At 42.4% G+C, this 21,163-nt stretch overlaps 2 protein-coding genes across 4 annotated transcripts in view; one reads left to right on the forward strand and one right to left on the reverse strand.

Annotated features, from left to right (window-relative positions):
- ap1m3 (adaptor related protein complex 1 subunit mu 3) overlaps positions 1 to 3,246 on the forward strand; it is a 34,554-nt gene extending 31,308 nt beyond the window's left edge. Inside the window, exon 12 of the mRNA XM_006804001.3 lies at positions 1,775 to 3,246. Coding sequence (XP_006804064.2) covers positions 1,775 to 1,797 — 23 coding nt within the window. The 3' untranslated portion in view covers positions 1,798 to 3,246. The remainder of the gene's footprint in view (positions 1 to 1,774) is intronic.
- Positions 3,247 to 7,609: 4,363 nt separating this feature from the next.
- tmem125a (transmembrane protein 125a) lies at positions 7,610 to 20,919 on the reverse strand. Of its 3 annotated transcripts, XM_006804003.3 has the most exons (4): positions 20,683 to 20,919; positions 13,498 to 14,610; positions 13,154 to 13,239; positions 7,610 to 9,911 (listed from the first exon to the last, which is right to left on the reverse strand). In XM_006804003.3, the coding sequence occupies exon 4, from the start codon at positions 9,450 to 9,452 to the stop codon at positions 8,754 to 8,756; it is 699 nt and encodes a 232-aa protein (XP_006804066.1). In that variant the 5' UTR covers positions 9,453 to 9,911; positions 13,154 to 13,239; positions 13,498 to 14,610; positions 20,683 to 20,919; the 3' UTR covers positions 7,610 to 8,753. The 3 variants fall into 3 exon arrangements, with proteins under 3 accessions (XP_006804066.1, XP_087686645.1, XP_006804067.1); XM_087830519.1 differs by having other exon boundaries at positions 13,154 to 14,610; XM_006804004.3 differs by lacking the exons at positions 13,154 to 13,239; positions 13,498 to 14,610.
- Between the last annotated feature and the right edge of the window lie 244 nt (positions 20,920 to 21,163).

Genomic DNA, 21,163 nt, shown 5'->3' on the forward strand with positions numbered 1-21,163 from the left:
GCCCCAAACACACACTTGTCATTTGAACAGGTCAGTTTAAAGCTGCACTGTATTGATGAGACTGCAGCAAAGTCCTCCACACAGGCTCACGGGTTTCAGTGGGGACGCAAATGGTAATGATATGGAGATGGGAGTCCAGTACCTCTGCTGGACAACCGCCAGAAATCTTCAAGTTTCATACCTGCTATCTGCCCCAGGAATGAACCTGACTGCATTACATCAATCATATCCATTACCTGGCTTTGTCAGGGATGAGTCAGGGGATGCAGAGGTTGAATGATACCACAGGGTGCCAGGAAGCTCCCAGGGTGGCAACTTGGCAAATGCCAAGGTTACGATCACCTTGCTGTAACATCAGCAGAGAAGCAAAGGAGAGAAAGCGAGAGGGATCGAAAGGAGAAAAGATGAGAACAAGTTAGAGAGGGAAAGGGGACGAAGTTTGGGTGACTTGGGGAGATGGCTATTCCCTTTCTCTTACTGTTAACATCAGCAGCACACAGAGGGAGACGGGCGCGATCACATTTCACTCGACACTACAGGCAGACACTCTCACACTGATTAAATAATACCCTGATGCTGTGTACTGTAGCTAGTGGCTCATTAATGATTGATGAACAGGCATTTGCTTGTACTGTACAGCAGTAAGTCAAAGTGATGACCACTAATATCTGACTGATCAGGTGATGATGCACATTAGCTGGATGTTTAACATGACACATCACTTAGTGGAGATGCGGTTCTTGATATCATAAACGACTGCTTTATTTCAGTGGAACCACATCTGCCCCCGTCTCACCCTCTGTCTAGCATCCTCCTCTGTCACCCCAACCCTCTGCATGTCCTCCTTCACTACATCCATAGAGAATCTTCTCTGTGGTCTTCCTCTTCCTCCTTCAGGGCAGCTCCATCTTCAACATCCTTTACCCAATATATCCCTCTTCCCTCCTTAGGTCCTGCCTGTCTTACTTTCTCCACTCTTACTTTGTAAATGAACCATCTACTTTTAGTTAAGCAGATATTTAATCCCCCTTTTTTCTTGCTGCTATTACCAACATATCTGTGCTCACCCTGACCCCTGGAAACACCCTAAACTCACCTCTTTCACTGAGTTGTTGATATTTAACTCACCGTCTTTTAAGTATTATGTGCCAAACTCTGGGAAACTTCAAAGGCTGTGTTGTCAGGATTTTTTGTTGTTGTTTTTAATTAATATATATATATATATTCAATTCAATTCAATTCAATTCAATTTTATTTATATAGCGCCAAATCACAACAAATGTCGCCTCAAGGTGCTTCATAGATACAGAGAAAAGCCCAACAATCATATGACCCCCTATGAGCAAGCACTTTGGCGACAGTGGGAAGGAAAAACTCCCTTTTAACAGGAAGAAACCTCCGGCAGAACCAGGCTCAGGGAGGGGCGGCCATCTGCTGCGACCGGTTGGGGTGAGAGAAGGAGAGCATGTATATATGAGCATATATGAGCATGGTTCAGTTAACACACACTCTGTATTCTATGCCACTGATATTTACCTTAAGTTGAAGTTCAAAAGAGTCAAAACAAAAGCGTATAACATATGCAAATGGGATGTTCGCATACTTCTGCTTCATCTTTTTTGTGACACCTCCGGGGGTGCACACGTGCATCGTAATTATTCTGTACACCTTGTTTTGAGATTTAATGGCACCATTATAAAGTGGTAGTGATATGCAGGAGCACTGAGGGGAAGTAAGCTGCACGTTAATGCTCTGCTGTTGCGTCTCTTGGCAGATTACCAGCTCCGGACGAACTAGAGGGCACAGACGCTGCTAGACGAATGGATATTTTCTTTCTCTGTCTGTCTTCGTCTCGCCTCCATTTCTCCAGATTTCTCTCTGCAGCGGACAGCAGAGGACAAGTGCAGGAGGACAATTTTTTTTTTCCTTCCCCTTACACTGAATGGCAACGGGACGTCGTCCCTTCCTCTAAAACTAACTTGACTCAGACGGGAAAGTGTGGTGCAACGCCTCTGACCTGTCATTTCTATTTCAGTTTCCTCCAGTCTTCAGTAAAGCGTAAATAATAAACTGAGCTTCACTCTAAATGAACATGGAGGGCTCATTTAGAGTGAAGTTTCTGGACTCCTAACATTTTTTTTTCTAGTTTTCATAATAAAGGGAAAAAACATGTTATTGTAGTATTCGAAACATGGTCAATTTGGGCTGCTCAGCTTGTCCAGTGGCTTTCTGCTGTGTACTATGTAATCTGACTGATTATGTAGTCCCAGTGTACAGCAGCTGTGATTGTTTATCGCCACTTGTTATTTCTCTAAGGGCCATAATGTTGCAGACTGGTGATTTTTTTCTATATTGAAAAACGCCATGTACTCAAGTTACATGTGGTTCCAGGCAGGATCTTAGCTTCAACACAAAACCAGTCAGCATCTTTAACATTCATCTTTCTCAATCACTCCTATGACCCGTCCTTTATATTCAGTAGTTGATTTTTGTCCTCTCGGAGCACCTTTTTTTTTCTAGAACCTCTGTGCGGCACGTTCATTGCCCCCAAAAAATGCCTGCGTCTCATCGGCCCTAGCACTGTGAACTTAATCCCCCAGTGCACTGAAATTAACACCAGCAACCAGATCAATGATTAATACGGCACAATATTGTCAGAGGCATCGGCAGTGTAACGCGACACCGTCGACACACTCTCATGGGGCCTGTAACCTTGTCCTTGTGCTCAAAATCAGCTTCCAGCTCTGAGCACAGACTGAAGGAAGGAAAAAGGTGGAGGGGGGTTTTGGGGTTTCTTTTTTTTTATCCTTATATCTGTTGTTTATACTGTAATCACTAATCACTGCCATGTGGAAAGGAGACTTTAAAGGAAAACAGAAGGGGGTACAAAGGTAAAATTAACCTGAAGAGAGTTTCTGTGCAGAATGTGAGAATATTGACAAAATGGTGAAGAAGTCTTTCCCCCAGGATTCTTCTCGACTCCCTCTACTGTGCACGCTTTTCACCACATCAGTTCAGCTGCATTGCTAACAACACAGAAGAGTCCTGAGTCATTTTTTACCATGTTTGCTGTTAAAACAAAAACATACTATTACAATCAGTCCTTTTTTTCATGTGGAGACCTGTTTGAGACCCCAGTGACGATTTTAATAGATCTGTGTTGTGTGTTTTGATTAATTTATCAAGGACAATTTGTCCATAGGAAACAAAGGGATATATTTGGAAATAAAAAATTTTGTATCTTGTTATGGGATATCAGTGTTTTGTTTGTTTGGTTGTAATTTTTGCACATAGTTCCTTACTACATTGGTCAAGCAAATTTTAATATTTGTGGGTAAAATAATGTTCGCCAGCTCTGAAATGTAGATCAACAATCTGTCACATTAGTGAACAGATCTCAGATTAGTGCTCCATTATTATTCTGAGTTAACGGCATAAAGACGCTACATTAAGGTACAATTCTTTTAAATGATTGGTCTGACATTTTGTGAAATATGCTAATAAATTCTTGCGGGACGTTAGATGAGGTAATTGATGCCAATCTCATGTCAGTTTGCTACACGGACCAAAAAAATTAAAGGAGCATTTTGAATATACATGAGATTTCAGTAGGAAAAATAACATGCTGGATATTTATACTGATATATACTGGGTACTGTTTCAAATGATGCAACATTGTTTGATGGAAATGACAATAATCGGCCTACAGAGGGCTAAATTCAAAGACACCCTGAAAATCAAAGTGAAAAAATTACACGGTAGGCTAGTCCATTTTCCAAAATTTAATTTCAGCAACTCATAACAACACTCATAAGGTCCCTTTGTAGAGCTCTGACAATACCAGAGCATGCCCCAGAGATGATGGTTGTTGCCCTGGGAGCTATTCTCCCAGGTCTGGACTGGGGCACCACTGAGCTCCTGGACAGTCTGGGATGCAACCTGGTGGCACTGGATGGATGGAAACAAAGTCCTAGAGGTGTTCTATTGGATTTAGGTCAGGCAAAGGGTGGGACCAGTCATTGGTATCAGTTGTTTCATTTTCCAGGACGTGCCTGCAAACATACTGCCACATGAGGCCAGGCTATGTTGTGCACCAGGAGAAACTCAGGACCTACTGCACCAACATATGACAATCGGACTCCACGGTGCCGGCCACTCTCATGAAGTCTGCATCTGATTGTTTGATCAGAGACATTCACAACTTGTGACCTGCTGGAGGTCATTTGGTAGCTCTGGCAGTGCTCATCCTGTTCCTCCTTGCACAAAAGACCAGATATCAGTCCTGCTGATGAGTTAAGTCCATTCCAGCTCTCCTAGAGTAACTGCCTGTCTCCTGTCTCCTTAAGACTGTGCTGGGAGAAACAGCAAACCTTCTGGCAATGGAACATGCTGGAGGAGCTAGACCACCTGTGGCATCACTGTAGGGTCCAGGTATTGCCTTGTGTTACCCGTAGTATTACCGCAGACCCTAGCCAAATGCCAAATTAGTGGGGAAAAAAAAAACAGTTAGTGGCCTCCACCCCTAAAACCATTTGTATTTGGGGATTGTCTCACTGTTGCCCCTCCTGTTGTTAATTTCATCAACACCAAAGCAGCTGAAACTAATTAAAAACCCTCTCTGCTACTTAATTGACCAGGTCAATATCTCAGAAGTTTAACTGACTCGATGCTGTACTCTGATTAAAAAGTGTTCTTTTGTTTTTTGGCATGTTTTGGTTGCCTGGGGTTAGGGATAATTGTGATCTAGTTAGACCGCAGACAGCTAAGTAGTCATTGGAATAAATGTATGCAACATGCTAATGCATAGCGTTAAGCTAGAAGAATTGTGAGTAGAATTTGAAGCCATATGCATCTTCACGTCTCACCCACAGATGTTGTTTGGCGTTTCAGCAATACTGTGTTCAAAATGAAGCCTAGTTTTGGAATCAAACGAGAACTCCATTCAAATGCAATCTGGGGAAAGTCTTAAGCAAACAGGATGCACCTGAACAAAGTTTGGAGGGCCACAGTACAAGGTCTGAATATTTTAGTAAATCAGAATTTGGATTTTTTTTTTTTTTTTTTATTCTTCAGCGGAAAAAAATGTGTTTTTACTGCAGTGTAAACTTGTGGACAAGAATGACCACTTTATCCTTTTAAGATGAATTTAACAACACAATACAGAGCAGAAGAGCGGTCTGAATGTCTTTCAAATCCAGTGTATAGCAGAGAAACTATTTGTCCAGTTTTTGTATTCTTTCTTCTGTTTAGCTTGACAGAAAAGCTCTGAATCCTCTCCTCCCACACAGTCCTCTCTCCTCAGTATCAGAACTGCCTCCCAGTTCGCTCTGTTCACCTCTTCTGGCTGTCATGCATGGGTTCACAGCCAGTCATTTCTACTGTATAGGCCACTGCAGGTCAAAAGGCAAACTTATGTAAGTAAAGTCAGAGGATTTCTGCGTGTTGTCAAAATCCAGCAGGGTCCATGGTATTTTATTTTTCTGTGTATGTGTGTGTGTGTGTGTGTGTGTGTGTGTATTGAAAGAAAGTGGTGCTGGTCTATGCCAGCCCCTACAGATCACTGTGTCGTGCATTGTGCCTTCAGCTTGCTGTCCATCATCACACCAACAATGGTTAACTGTGTGACCCTTTTGTCTCAAGGCAATAGCCTGTGCGTATGTGCGGACAGATAAGAGGCGTTACTGACTTACATACGCACACACAACAGAAACACAATGCAAGGCCATTTTTTAGGTTCTTCTGTAAGCGTTTCGCAAACACGAATGACCTTTTGCATCTTCTACTCTGATTCTGTCCTTGCGTCTTAAAAGTATCGAATGAACTTTTCCAAAAGGAAGAAACATGATTGCTTTTGCGACATATTTTTTATATATATATTTATATATATTTATATTTCTGGAAACAAGAAGGATTAAATGATACCAAAGCCATATTTTCAGCAGCATAGCGTGGAGTCGTCCAATTCAGAGAAAAACTCACGTAGACATATCGACAACCTTGTTTAAACGATTGCAAATGCACTGAAATTCTATGACTGGCCAGGCTGATGTAATGGATTTAATTTCACTGATTTTTCTTCGTCTCAGCTTTGTGAGGAATGATTATGGCTTATTATCTGAGCCAGAAATAGCCCACATCTAATAAATTCAAAGTGCCGAGACTACAGATGACACCTCCAGCTATGCACCGCGGTTAAATTAAAAGTGTATTTTTGTAAAGTCTCAGTATTATTTAGAGAAGTGCAATAGTGGTAGTTTTGGTATCTTAATGAGTTTTATTGTAAATGAAAAAAATGATCTGAGTAATGAGCCAGCAGGTCAGTACGAGTGTCACACCAACTGGATGTTGTTCTCTAAAGTTTAGTTAGGCAACGCAAAGAGACGTGCCATGATTCCCACAAGAAAACCGTCAGCACCTTAACAAGACCTCTCATAAGAAGCATCTGTGATCAAGGTGATCTTCTGCATCCTCATTCCAAAGATTCTGGACCATCTTTTCAGGATCACCTAAAGCTTTAAGGAAATCATGGCTAGAAGATGAGCCTAGTGCCAAAAGGAGAGTTGGAATGAGAGCTTTCAGATTCGACAGCATATTTTGACCAGCCAAGTATCCCACACGGTGATGTGACCCATGGGAAGTTTTTCCCAAAAGGCACCTTCTGAAGTTTTCACCAGTGGATTGCCAGAAAGTAAATAAAACGTCCAGTGTGCCAGTGCTTGTTTCTGCTACTCTATGTGATAGACATTAAATTTGCCTAGTTTTGTCACTGAAACTATAATATATCCCAGAGTTGGTTATTAAAAAACATTTATGATAAACAAAAAGATTTTAGCTTCGCATTGTGTCACTTGGAGTGGTTGAAAAGGTGATTCTATTGCGATTTTTAACAAGGCTTAAATGTGTTTTCTTCAAAATCATCTCTCTATCATAAATTCATTCATGAAATAATCCTTACTTATAACGTATTTGCTTCTTGAGGCCAGTTCTGCCATACTGTCATGTTGTTCTTGTTGGAAACACCTTAAATAGACTGGATAAACGCATGCCCATACACAGCTCATACACACAACTTTCCTTATGGATCTCTGCATTTCCTGTTGGTTCCAAGTTTAAAGTCCAGATGCCTTTTTTTTTTTTGCCTTTCCTCTAAAGCATACTGGCTATTGTTTTCCAGATTCCCTTAGAGTGCCATCAGAGCAAAATGTGCCCCTGGCATCACCAGCTGTAGATAAAACTACCATGAAAGCAGCTACACAAGATGTAGCCATGAAATTTTAAGTGTGTAGCTGACATCAAATAAAGGCTCAGTCTGAGCACGGCCATGAGCCAATCCTTTATCTAATAAAGAAATAATGAATACTGAGTAGGCTACTCATGGCTGAGAATGTGAACAACATGTTGACAATTGTCGTAGCTAATGTGATGCCATAACAAGATAGTGGGTACAAAATCAGAACTGGAGACTAACTCCTATTATTTAAGTCTTAATCCAGCAAGATTTGCATTATCTTTTTTTGGTGGTATCAAAACTCTAATGCTCACCCTGGCAGCCCACCTGGACAACGAGAGAAATCCATGCAACAAAGCGAGACTAAATGAGTCTGCAAAGCTTGGTGGTTGTTCTTTATGACCTCCACGTTATTTTAAATGAGTGTTTTACAGTACACAGTGGAATGCGATGCCGTGACGATATCAAAAATCTCGATTAACACTGGTTTAAGATAACAAAGCGCCGCGAGAGTCACAATTAAGACAGTACAGTGTTGATGCACAAAAACACAAGTTATTCATACATTCTAAAGTGCTGTGATACAAGTCTCCAACAATCACATTTGACAGGCTGCCACAAACACGATATCTCCGCAGCATGAATTTTGTTAAATTATTATTAAACCGAGGCAATAAAACTCCCAAAGAATCCCTCGTATTCATCATCCCAGAAACTGCAGAGGCAATATTTTCACATATACACGAAGATCATGAGGATGGGATATGAATCAAAAATTATAAATAGGATTTTGTTCATGTTCATACTGTCCCATTTCTTGCAGATTCCATCTTATTCAATTTCCATTTCATTCATTCAGATGACACTCTCATCCGCAACTACGAGAGCCTCGGTGAGCAGGTAGTGGTCAGATGTGTGGTCCCTGGTCAATTATCACAGATGCAAATCACATGCATAAATTTGAATGTGCCGCTCTCCAAATGAGGACTCAAAAAAACATTACTTCATCTTTTAGAGAACAAGATGGGCTTGTTTGGTTGTAGGCTTACAGTTCTTGGAATTTATAGACAGGAAATAGCTCAAAGTTCATTCATGGACTTTACTCCTGCTGTAGGTTAGCTGTACTCAGTTGCAGCTTGCTCCTCCTGTGGGATAAAAATTGTGCTTGTAATTTATCAGAACTGGCTTAAATATTTTTTGTTGTTGTTCTGTGTGTCTTCTCCATGCTGTTTAGTATTTGTCCTGTGAGAATGGAGTAACATTTACCCACTATAGATAAAAAGCAGACCATCACCATGTACAGCAGTGTTCGGTTCTTCTGGCATTTTCCATTTTTGCATCCTTACTCACAGAGATCTGACTGACAATAACTAACGTGTTCACTAAGAATATACTACACACTCAACTATTTTATCTCGTACACAGTCTGCCGAAGCATGCATGGTATGAATCTGTGTCTGGGCATGAAGCCAGTTCTAATTTAGTTGAGCCAGTGGGCAAAAAAAAGCTTTATTGGGGTTGCATCTCATATAAGGTTAGCCAAACTGGAGGTAGTCTCTCTTCGAGCGTGACGGTCCATATGTCCTGAAACAGTGAAGATGTGCAAAACCCGGTCTACAAACCGCCGTCCGTGCCTCGTCCTCTCAAGAAGGATCACCACTACAGAGTATATCCCAACACCCACAACTGCAGCTCCACCTCCAGCCAGCAAAACCACTCCAGAAATGTACATGTCATTAAGGGCTTGGCCAGGCTTTGGCATATGGTTGGCAAGGGCCAGATGCAGTAGAACCCCTCCACAAATCAACAGTGACAGCCCGGTAATTAAAACCACTAGAAGGTCGGATAAACCGCCGCTCTTTAGCATGTCGATTCGCCGTCGGCTCCGAACGCAATTCATGTCCTGCACGGCTGAGCTGAGAAGTTGTTTGAGCAGGACTCCCAAGGCTAGCAGGCACAAAGCTGTGCCCGTGCCGAGCCGCCACTCACTCGAGACGCTGGTGGTAGTCGAAAGAAGGCCGACGCCCCCGAGTCCGCAACCCAGGATGAGAATCACAGCGACACAGTAGCAGAGGACAGACTTCCCAGGATCTCTGAACCACCACAGCTCCACTTGTTCCTCTAGGATGCTGTGCTGAATCTGTGCTGGGTCTGCTGGACCATTAAGGCCCAGTTCAGGACTCCTGGCTTCCCTTGCGGGGGGAAGGTTGTCCAGCTCCGGCATTGTAGTGGTACTCCCAGCCTGCTGAAGAAGGATGCAACCACCACAACGAGGGAATGAGAATCCACAAGGTTACTTCGGTCCAATTAAATCTACCAAAGGTTACTGCAGGTCAATCAGGACAAGCAAGAGATTCCAGAAGCTTTATGAGGGAATTTGCTCAAAATTATCCAGAAATTTTCAATTTTTAGCAGATCTAAAAAGAAGTTAAATGTAATTCCCCAAAAATGTTCCAAAAAGATTTACCGAGATCAGTGTATTGTATTTTATCCACAATGGTTTGTACTCAAAAGTTCCACAAAGTTAGTTTGGATGTATTGTTCCTGAAAATTCATGGAGTTTCTTGTAGTTTTTCTTGTAGTTAACACCGGCTACAGAGGCAGATCCCAGTCATCCTTAATGCATTAGTTTCTGAATCAAAGAATCCACACATCGGCAAAAGTGTTAGTTGGTAGCAGTCACCTGGAAGACAAGACATACAGTTCATTCAGTGCTGTAGGAGGCCTCTCCAGCTCACTTAGTTAGATAACTGTCTTACTAACTAGTACATAGATTCAATTACTAACCAAACAATTAGTCACAGCACAGAAATGCATGGATAAGAAGTGCTCGTCTATCATTTCTTCCCCAAGCACAACGTGGAGAGGAGTAATAGCTTAACTTTCAGATCAATTCAATTCAATTCAATTCAATCTACACAGCACCAAATCACAACAACAGTCACTTCAAGGTGCTCTAACCACCCACGTTCAACAGTGTCTGGCTAAGCACAGGCTTATATACGAAGACTTTTTGACTTCTGTTTCTTCCTTCTTGTTTTTAAGGGTCTCTTTGTTTTCCGCACCCTGAAGGATGTGATCAGTACAAGATAAGTTAAAGAAAAACTTCAGACCAGCTAAAAATCCTCTGCGTGCTGAGCTCCAGAGATTGAAGTTCTTTGCCTCCACCAACAAGTTTGTTTTTTGTTTCTGCTCTTTTATTTTCTGACACTGTGTGAAACCTGAGAAGCAACAAGCACAAACCGTGTTATTCAGCTCGGTGTCAAGTTTCTCTTTAAAATTTTTTACGTTTGTGTATATTTTGCAGCGACGGATACAAAGCAGCCAAATTACAGACACGTACACACACATATACACACAAAGTTTCTGTGTAAAAAAAACTTGGTGTGCTGACACCGGCAACCTTTTCTTTCTCTCGTTATCACTATGGTAATGAGTTGCCACTACAGAGGCGGCTGGATAAAAGGAGCATCAGCTGTCGATAGAATAAACAATTCCTATCCACGCGCACACACAGAAAATCAAACAGCTAATCCACAAATGTAAATTTTCGTTCTTTTCATCCTTCCAAACAGACACCCACACAGCCTCACTTGACGAATCTTTCTATTACCTTGAGTCCAGTAAATCTTCTTTTCCTTCCTCACATGCACTGTTAACACAAATTGGAGTAAACCCCCCAAATCACCACCACCCCTTTATTTAACCGTCGTGCTGACCTCAGCACATTTAGCGTCCACACTGTAGTTTGTAACCTCTTCACACACCCGTAACACAGTCATGTAAACAAACAGCAAGCAAACAACCTCAAGGTTATGGCTCTCCACAGCTTGTCTTTCAAAAAAAACCCAAAAAACTGTCTGCAGCTTTATTTCTATCAAAGTCACAGGCCCACACTGTCCAACAGAAGCTGACAGTAGTCACAGTTTGTCCTCAGCGGTCGTGGATCCCAGTTGAAATTGAAATCGCATCTTTGAATTCCCCACACGCACACAGACACAGACACAGACACACACACACACACGCTGTTTGGAAAAGACTAAACAAACATGCAAGATCACATTTTTTCTCAGTATGGACAGGTACCGCCTTGTATCGAGGTGGAGCAGTTATACCGTGACACGGGGAGATATGAGTTGCATACACAAGGTGTGAAATGAAGAGTGAGGTAATTACAGCCGAGGAGGAGGGTGTTTATTGGCAACATGCTGTTCTGGAAGCTTTTCACATCCTGTATCTGGTGGAGTGCTGTGTCAGTATGTGCGCACGCGTGCGTGTGTGTGTGTGTGTGTGTGGTTGGCTTTTTTACAGTTGTAGATAAGTAGTCAAAAGAAATGCTATAAAAAGAACATGTGAGTTATCATGTTTAATCATATGATAAGCCTGTGCATGTTTCACTGAGTATCTGCATTTGTTTTTGCATATGTGCATGTGTGTGTCTCTGTGCGTGCACCTGTGCATGTATGTTGAGTCACTAATTAATCCCAGCTGATTTGAGCTCAGTGTCACTGACAGGTGAGGCCAAAAACACAGCACAGTCACTGAGATGAAGAAACATATGGTTTAAGGTGAAAAAAAGAAAGACGCTACAACGCCACCCAAAGCTGTGAAACTAACCCTTTGATCCCCGCTCAACTCATTTATGAGACATTATTTATACTCTTTCGTTAAGCTCCTAGTAACATGAAGCGCGCGATCAACAGGGCGACAGAGCGAGAGGCAGCGGCACGTGACACGAGATGAAACTGAACCCTCGATGACGCGAGTATATCTCACTTCATGTTCTGTTTTTCGCAGTCGATTCCCCACAGAAACAAAACACAGAGACAGAACTGCTGGGCTGTGTCTGCCTTTCTTCTTTTTATCACTTATATGACCTCTAAACCCTGTCATATCATTCGTGTCTTATTGGCCTCATAAATATCTCCACAAAAGCACTGACTCACTGCCGAACTCTGTGCTGGCCTCCTTTTAAGAAATAGAAAAGAAGTAGAGAGGCACAAATAATTTACACAAACACATTATTCGGTTTTTCCACTGTGCTCTGCTCAAGTCGCTAATGTCAAAAGTTGACTTTTTTTTCTTTAGTAAAAGCTTGAAATAATCTTTAGTTGTCAGTCTGAAACCTTGATACAGTCTGACACAGAGTGTGAATGAGGTAGGGCCATCTCCTCGTGCTTGAAAATTCAAAAAGATTTTGCGGCACTGCTGTTGCCCAAAGTCATCTTCATCCCACTGTTTTACACCCGTGCGCTAAAACCTTCAGTGCACCAAGTCTAACAATGAATCTTCGCACCTTTAGCCGTCGATTCACACTCCCACAACTCTTGGCATATTCATAAAATATAGATCCGCAGATGCACTACTGCCGCTGACTGTAAAACTCAAGCGAGGCTGAGTTGACAAGCAGCATTATTGACAATCTGCTTCATCCCTTCATTTGGACTGACAATCCCGGCATTTGTCGTGACCTATGAATGTGGCAGGTACTTGCATATCAAAAATGTGCTGATTATAAATCAGCACATCTTGATGTCTAAAGTAGCTTATAAAGGCATTTGAAAGCTACTCTAGTGATTATTATTCCAATTTATCAGAAGACACAGTGTCTGAAGACAACCGTAGACGGCTGTCTTTTAAGTGACAGGAATAATAAGTGTGTCATGGACACTCAGCTCTGCAGAAGTACTGAAATGATTGAAATGGGCTGACACTACCAGTAAAAACTTTCTCTGTACTGCTAATGCAACCAAAAGTTAATTAAAGTCATTAGAAATCCCAAAGACACTGTAATTGTAAACCCCGGACACAGAGTATCATCCGCTTTCTCTTTCGCTCTCTACGTCTCTGCTACGTTTTCAGCCCACAAGGTCACAAGAGGAGCTGTGCTTTAGAGTAAAATACAATATACCTCACTCCAATTACCTGGGAAGCTTTGGGACTCCGGTATTCCCGCCTCTGTTATGTTGGCCAGCTGAATTCATTTCACCGGCCATTAGTGCCTCGTTTTACTGTTGATGAGAGGTTCTTTTTAAAGTTGGATGTCAGGATATCGTATGCTAATCAGAGTGCCAGTCAGCAGAGTTTGATAGAAGAGAGCAAAAGCATTCAAAGAAAGTGAAGTAGGCAAAATTTTGCTTATTTTAAAAATACAAAGAAAGAAAGAAAAATGCAGGGACTCAGGTGGGAGAATGAAAGCGCAATAACCACAAAATGAAGTGGATGTTTGAGCGCTTGGCAAAGGTGCAGTGCAGAACGTGGTAGCTTACAGCAGATAAAAGCATGCGTTGACATCCAGGGAAGCTCGGACTGGAATGCAATGCGTATTACGTTTTGACTGTCAGGGGAAAAAAAGAGAAAACAGCTTTATTCGGGTAAGCACAGCACAATGAGAAGTGGCTTGTATGCTGTTTAAAAAAAAGCTGATATATTGTTTGCCAGGCTGTTGCAACTTCTGTGAATTCATTCTGGAGCACACAGACTGGAGGGGAAGAGGAAGTTTGGGGCTCAAAACCAAACTTGTTGTGCTATAGACAGCCTTTCCTTCAGTATTTGCAGTTCATTTACTTTCCTCTAAATTATGTTCACTATATTTAGAGGTTTTGTTTTCAATCTTCACATCCTCTTACTGCACAAATGTAGAACAAGGCATCAGTGCCAAATAATCAAAGCAAAAATATGTCAGAAAAAAAGATAGATCCTTCTGCTCCTGCTGCTGAATTTCCTGCTGTGTGCATTTTTTATCTGAGGACGGCGGGACGGGCTGAAGGGGAGTCCATGGGAGATTAGACGATGTGTTGCCGTGGTGACAAAGCAATGCTGTACTTCCTGTCTCCCCCCCCTTTTACACTCGCACCCACCCACTTCTCCTCTAGTCAGGCGTTGATTCTCTTGGCGTCCCCACGGGCGAAGAGAGGGGTCAGGGTTGGCTCCATCTGTCTATGTGATGGGCATCGGTGCCAAGCGCCACGGGGGCTGGAGGGAGAGGAAAGAAGGCTTGTGCGGAGTGGGAGGGTAACGGATGTTTCTGAGCAGTCATCTGGGACTCCGAATGGGGCTGAAACTGGCCCGGGGAGTGGGAAAGGGGTTCAGGGAAGTGGATTGGGGATAAGGGCGTTAGAAGCAAAGGGACAGAGGGAAAGGCTAGGGGCTAAGGAGAGTGCTAAGACTTCACTCTTGTTCCTGGTATAACAAAGGTGGCTGGCAAAGAAGAATGATGCTGAATAGGTCTTTATGCAGGCAAGCTGGATCTTTCGTCTGTTCTCTAGTCACAATGGACAGGCAAGGCACTCGGGGAGCCTCACTGTGTCCGGAACCAGTGATGAGACAATGGCCGAGTCAGTATTACTGTCCTCACCCTGCCAGGCATCACAAGGGAAAACCTAAGACAAAAAGAAAAGACTTTTACGGGAGCTGCACATACTGTTCTTTAACCTTAAAGCGCTTACATGTTCATTCCTCTCCTGTTCTGCCACTGAAATTCAGCTTCTATCCCTCTAACGGCAAGCAAATCACTGTGTTCAAATGTTAAAGATGCTTCAAGTCTACAAACCGGTGCGTGATCGTCAAACTGATTAACGAGCTTAATTAAAATCTTGCACATTATCAGGGAACGGTATACCCAGATGAGCCCCCGCAACGCCGCAACCAGAACCATGTTTCTTTTTCAGAAACTAATGGTTTGTTTTCAGCCACATAGGCACTGGGGTTTTAAAGATGGCAGTGTGGGTTGGATTTAACTAATTCTATAGCTGGTGGATGGACTACCATGAAATTTACTGCAGGCATTCGTTTTCAGTTTGTCTGGCGCCACCCGTCAGGATGAACTTTTGGTCCCGGGTGAAAAGTCTCAACAAATGAGAAGTGGTTCAAGTACCATCTGGGATGATTTATGATGAATCTGTCGATGCCTTAAATTTTAATCTTGTGCCATTACTAATTAATTACTCAAGGTGTGATTAAGCCCAGAGGGAACACAGTGGAAGTAGTTTGATGTGATTCCTGGAGTGCTGCAGCGAGAAACTGCTACAATCACACTTCAGCGTGCGACTGTACCTGGCTTCGGGACTTTTGGGGTGGACAGGGACATTAATCTAAGTGGTAAGAACAAATGTGAATGGATTGCAGTAGTTGTGATTAAAGAAAAAGTGGTTTAATACCAGATATGTTACTGCAAAACAATGTTTCTCGATCGGATTCCTCCATCAGCTGCCACAAAGGTCATCCAAATGACCGCGTACGTGGTCGGTAGCTATGTATAGCAAACAGATCCTTACCACCCTCTGTCCATCTTGAATGTATTGTGTCTCAAAGTAAAATGGAGATAATTATGCATGGCTTCTTGTCTTGATTATTTGTTATCCCTTATTCCTCTGCCTGAGCAAATCATCCGTGGATCGCCTACAAATGATCCGGAATGCCTCTTTCACGCACCAGGTCCCATGGGATATAGATTTTGTCTTCCTTACACTGGTTCCCCCTAAAGTTTACGCTTCAGTTAAAACTTTTGGTAAGCCCTTTCAGAGCCCTCCATGGTCAGATAACTCTGTATGTCAGTGAATTACTACAACCAAACATAACATCTAGATCCCTGAGGTCTGTGATCAATAACTGCTGACTGCACCTAGATCCAGGTTAAAGATAAAAAATGGTGACTTTTGAAGTTGTGGCTCTCTCATACCACAATACCAGCATTCATTTTAGATTTAAGTTCCTTGTTGTATCACATTGACATTATGATTAATAAAGCTCTTCACTTTTTTATAATCCATTTAACTGGGCTCCTCTTTTAGCATAATCTTCTACCTTTATGGGCTATTGAGCTACACGTTTCTGATGTTTTGGCAGCTATACCGCAGTGATTTCCAAACTTTTGGGATGAATAAGTTGTTGTTTTCTTACCCCATCTATTGTCAGAAACTTTGGCTAATTGCCAACCCCTGCTACATTAATTGCATTCCCAACTGCTCCACCTGCACTTTGTTGCTAATTAGCTAGCGTTAATATGGCTAACGTGAAAATGTGTCGACATTGCAATCTGATGCATTAGGCAGCTTCACAGAGCAGCTAGTGTGGCTGCAGACCTTCAGTTGTAAGCGATATTAATATTTTTAGATGCTTTAAACTTCCCATTCCCATTCTCCTCCTTACCCACTGCCTCATCTCAGGTGATTTTCTTCCTTCCCAAATGAGCTTTATGGCACAATATCACCCTGACTGGCACGACCAGCCAAGACCTTCCCCCCTGACACTTTATCCACAACCAAGCACACATATTCATCCCCATCTGCTTTCTTCACACTCTTCCTTATCTCCATAGCTTTACACACGTTTCCTCCCTTTTTTCTATGCCTCTCATATCGTTCTCTGTGTCACTACCAGTGCTCCTCTGTGTGGCTACTTCTTATCTTTTCTGTCTGCTCGGGTATTGGGGTGTTGTGAAGGCAGAGATGTGCATGGGGTGTGGAGGGGGGATTACTCACAGAGGTCCCTCTGGATTCAGGTAAAAGCCTGTTTGACTCAAAGCCCCATGCAAACATGTGTCATGCACACAGCTACCTGGGCCCTTTTCCCTCTTTTGGTGTTTACATTGTTTTCTCCTTGAAATTCTGATGCTATTCTCCCTTCAATCATTCTTGTATTCACATCCCATCATTCCCAACATTAAAAAATATGCCAATTCATCAGCCTCGGTAAAACTGCTGAGTATTGTTAATCCCCAACGCGAACACGTGTTAACAATCAAAGCCAAAACTCGATTTGCACAAATTTGTTATCTGGAATATGGTGTTCCTCTCTTTTTAAATAGACTTCTTCCTCTCACTGGAAACACTGCTGTTGACAAAAATGTAGACCAGTCTAATTCAGCTTAGCAGAGGCTCTGGATCTCATTCAGCCGGTACGATGGGAGCCAAATGGGGCTTTTAAACACTGAGCGCAATTCAAAATGGCTCGAATATTTCTGCTTCCGTCAAACTGGCTCCTTTACCATGACTCCAGAAATCCAGATTTTTTTTCTTTCTTTCTCTTTTTTTTTTGAAAGTTGAAGGAAATTAACTGAATGACGTGCATAATGATAAAGTTGTGTAATAACCCTCGGTCCCCGAAGTGGAGGAGTGTTGATTAAAAAAGAAAAAGAAAAAAGGAAGAACCTCTGTCCAGCCGGTTGCTTTCCCTTGTCATGCACAGCTGCAATATTAAAACGCTAATCAAATCACCAATTATCATGCTGGTCCCCTTCTGCTTCACTCCCGCTGACGATGGGAAAGGCTCACCCCCCCCCCCCTCCCCATCTTCTGTCTTTGTTTATTTTAACCCTGACCCTTTCCTCTTGTGGGTTTTAAAGGTGATTTTCAACATATTTTAATTTGATATTGGCTGTCTGGTGATGATAATTGTAATGAATGAGATGGCTGTCTCAGTGTCTGGCTATTTCCTCACTACCTGAACTGATGTCTCCATCCTGCAGCTGCACACTGTGGCTGAACTTTTAATACAGATTTTTAGTCTTAGGTGACAGGAATTTTTTTTGACATCTATGTTCCCCGGAGGATGAAACCTAACAACTATAATGAGCTCCCAACTTTCTCTGTAGCGCCTATATGAGGAGGACACCTGCGGTTAAGTGAGATGTTCTAATGACTATTGTATCGATAAGATTGAAAAAACACTGATGCCCCCACACTTTTATATGCTTAACATGAAACTAGAGCGAGCAGCTTGCTATAATGTTTATATATATCACAGACAGAGAGTCAGCAAGCAAGCTGATACATGCCAGAGTATTGATAAAGTTTCAAAAATCTCTCCCCATGCTCTCCTTCATCTCCTCTTCCCCTCACTCCCTTACCAGTCACAACAGATGGCTACCCCTCCTCCGAGCCCGGTTCTGCCTGAGGGTATCTTCCTGTTAAAATGGATCTTTGTCTTCCCACTGTCGCAAAATACTTCCTCCTATGAGATTGTCCGATCATTGGCTCTTTATTTTATTACATAAATTGTACTTGGGCTTGATCTGTAACTTCTTAGAGTCTCTACTGCTCGCAAGTACCTGGAAAGCAAATAACCTTCCCATCACTGTCGGGTTTCTTTAATAGCACCGTTCTAGCAATAATAAACACATGTTAATGTGTTAACCAGTTAAAAACAATGACGCAAGTGCTAAAACACCAACATGTTAGCAGCGGATTTAAAGCTGCAGTGCTGATGACAAAGGGAAAAGCAGCCTGTGGATCTACAGCGGCTTCATCAAGCTTAAACATGCCTCTTTGTCAATTCAGTCTGTGATAGAAATAAATAACTGATTGATTCATATATAATGGCAGGAAGCTCCAGCGTAGACTGCACTAACAACATGGTATTTTTTTTATAAGCTGCGTAAGTGAAAACCTGAATCAAGTTTGGAAATGCTATAAGTCTCATCTTTTAAAAAGGTGGGACCTCCCACTGATGAGACAAAAGTGGATCCTGCCAACATGATGTGAGGGTTTCAGTGGGAGAAACTGGTAAGGAATACAGGATGCTGACACTCAGCTATGTCTGTGTGTGCAGTAAGCATTTTCTCACTGATAAGTTAGAAATGCAAGTGTCATTTTAAGCTTACTGTATTTCTGCAGGTTAAGCTGAAGTATTTTTGACATTATTTAGCTTGTGTTACAGACGTATTTCAGAATGATACGAGTGACACTGTTTTGACTGCAAGTGCCTGCGCTAACCACAGCAGAATGCTTATATAGCTAACATTAACTACCAGCAAAGATTGCCAAAATAATCCCCTGATGTGGTGAAATCTAATATTTTTAGCCAGCCAGTCATTTCGCGAGTGATTCAGCCCTTGATTGTGGTGCCCGCTGTTCTCCCCTCCAGCGGAGGTGGCGTTCAGAGGTAAAGCACTATCTCTACAAGCTGCCGGTATGGATGTATAGATGTAAAAACAATCTTGTGCAAACAGCTTAAAGTTATGATCGTCAATTTGATGCAAGTACATAAGGAAGAATCACCTTTTCTGAACACAGTCTGGCAGTTTAGCCTCATCTCACCCCTTTATGGAATTCATTATGCTGACTGATGGATGTGTATTATACCCAGGGACAGGAGTGGATGTAGTCATTACAGCTGCTACCGATGCCACACTACATACCTGACTGTGTGCATCTGCTGACGGTGGAGAAAGGGGGATATTTAAGATTCTTGTCTGATACTCTCTACTCTGATTTGTGTGTTGTCTCAAAGCCAACACACAAACACATACAAAAAAACGCACCCTGTGTTGCACGGTTATCCACAGACTCAATCACTGACTCACTTTGTTTTTCTCCTTCTTTCATCCTGCACTCTGTGTTGACTTCAGGCTCTTTCTTAACGAGGTCTATCACATGTTGTTTTCAGCCTGACATGTTTTTAAGAGTTAGACCTCATCTTAAATGATCCTTAAAGTGCTGTCGGTGTAGAGAGACTGACAGTCTGCATGTAACCTCGGCTCATTTAGATGCCCTGCCATGATTCATCTTCGGCCTTTAGATTAGTACCAGCAGATCAAGAGGTTATGAGCAAAGCAGCAGGGGTCATGCCTGGACAGTCTATTGATCTGTTGCAATTGCAAAGGCTTGAATACAGCTACAACACTCCCTTTCTATGTGGTTTATGGATTTTCCACAATGCAGCAAAACTGATAGCTGAGTATATGACAGCAGCCCTATGAAGTGATGATCTACAGTGTATCTGAAGCCCTATGTGTTTGATAACTGTGGACCAGCCTACCAGAGCAAAGGTTAGTGGGTATGGCATAATGTCAATATGTTTTACTTCCTTGTTTTCCTCGGTGTAAAATAGACAATTTATTCTTCGGGGAAAGTCCAGAAAGCATACAAGCATGACAATGCAACTATTGTGGGAAAAGTGACACCAATATCCAGGCACCCTACATCTACATACAATGGATTTCTTTAAGAAGTCATGCTTACATCTATCATAAGATAGATAGATAGATAGATAGATAGATAGATAGATAGATAGATAGATAGATAGATAGATAGATAGATAGATAGATTTAGGCTTTTAGTTAAGTCCTTACAAAAGCCAAGAGAGAAAAACATTTTTAAAAAGAGACACGGATACTGACCTTTATATGATAACACTTTAACAGTTTAGTATACAACTTACTAAATTGTTATTTTTTTTAAATAAAGGTGCTATGTCAGTGACACCAGCCTGCACTACTGCGCAGACGAGCGCTATTATTACTATTATTATTACTGATCGACAGTGACGTTCTTTTATAATCCTTTTTATAATACTGCTGTTCATTCGGGAATAAAGGGACGTGAATAATGTAGCAGTTACAAAAACTCGCATGTAAGTTTTAAATAAATCGGATTTAAGAAAAAAAGCCCTTTGTTGATAAAAAGTTGAAACTCCTCTGTGTTTGGAGCTTGTTTATTAGAAGCCACTCTTACCTGTGCGCTAAGCTGTTCACACTGAATGCCTTCAGCTCCGCGCAGTAGCTGCGCTCGATTTCTTTTCAGTAATTCCCAGCTCGTTGTCCAGATCATCAAAGTCCCACAGCCGTATGTCGCGGCATACCTTCAGCCGTCTTTTGGATGAGAGGGTCCAGAGCAATGAAGGTGCCGTGGGTGCCGCGCTTCCCCCCCTTTCGCTCTCGGTGAAAGCCCACAGTCTCTCTGCCTCTCCACCGGACGGACTTCCCCCGTTTAATGCAGGTGTGGCCGCGCACGGCGACAGGGGACGCCGATGGGAGGGGACAGAGAGTCAGCGAATCGACCTCCGCACTGCCGTGGGTCCCCAGAGGGAAACCAGCACATGAAACGAAGGACGGCTGCTCCTGATAAATAAAAGATTCACTGTGATTGTGGTGGAGGGCTGTCAGGTTTACAGAGCACTATTGGTTTAACCCTTCCAGTCCACAAGGAGGCGAAA

This window comes from Neolamprologus brichardi, chromosome 17 (genome assembly GCF_056152115.1).
Source record: "Neolamprologus brichardi isolate AB-2024 chromosome 17, ASM5615211v1, whole genome shotgun sequence".
Classification (NCBI taxonomy): Eukaryota; Metazoa; Chordata; class Actinopteri; order Cichliformes; family Cichlidae; genus Neolamprologus; species Neolamprologus brichardi.

Coding starts and splice junctions, on each gene's coding strand:
- tmem125a (XM_006804004.3), bottom strand. CDS start 9,452: ATGCCGGAGCTGGACAACCTTCCCCCCGCAAGGGAAGCCAGGAGTCCT.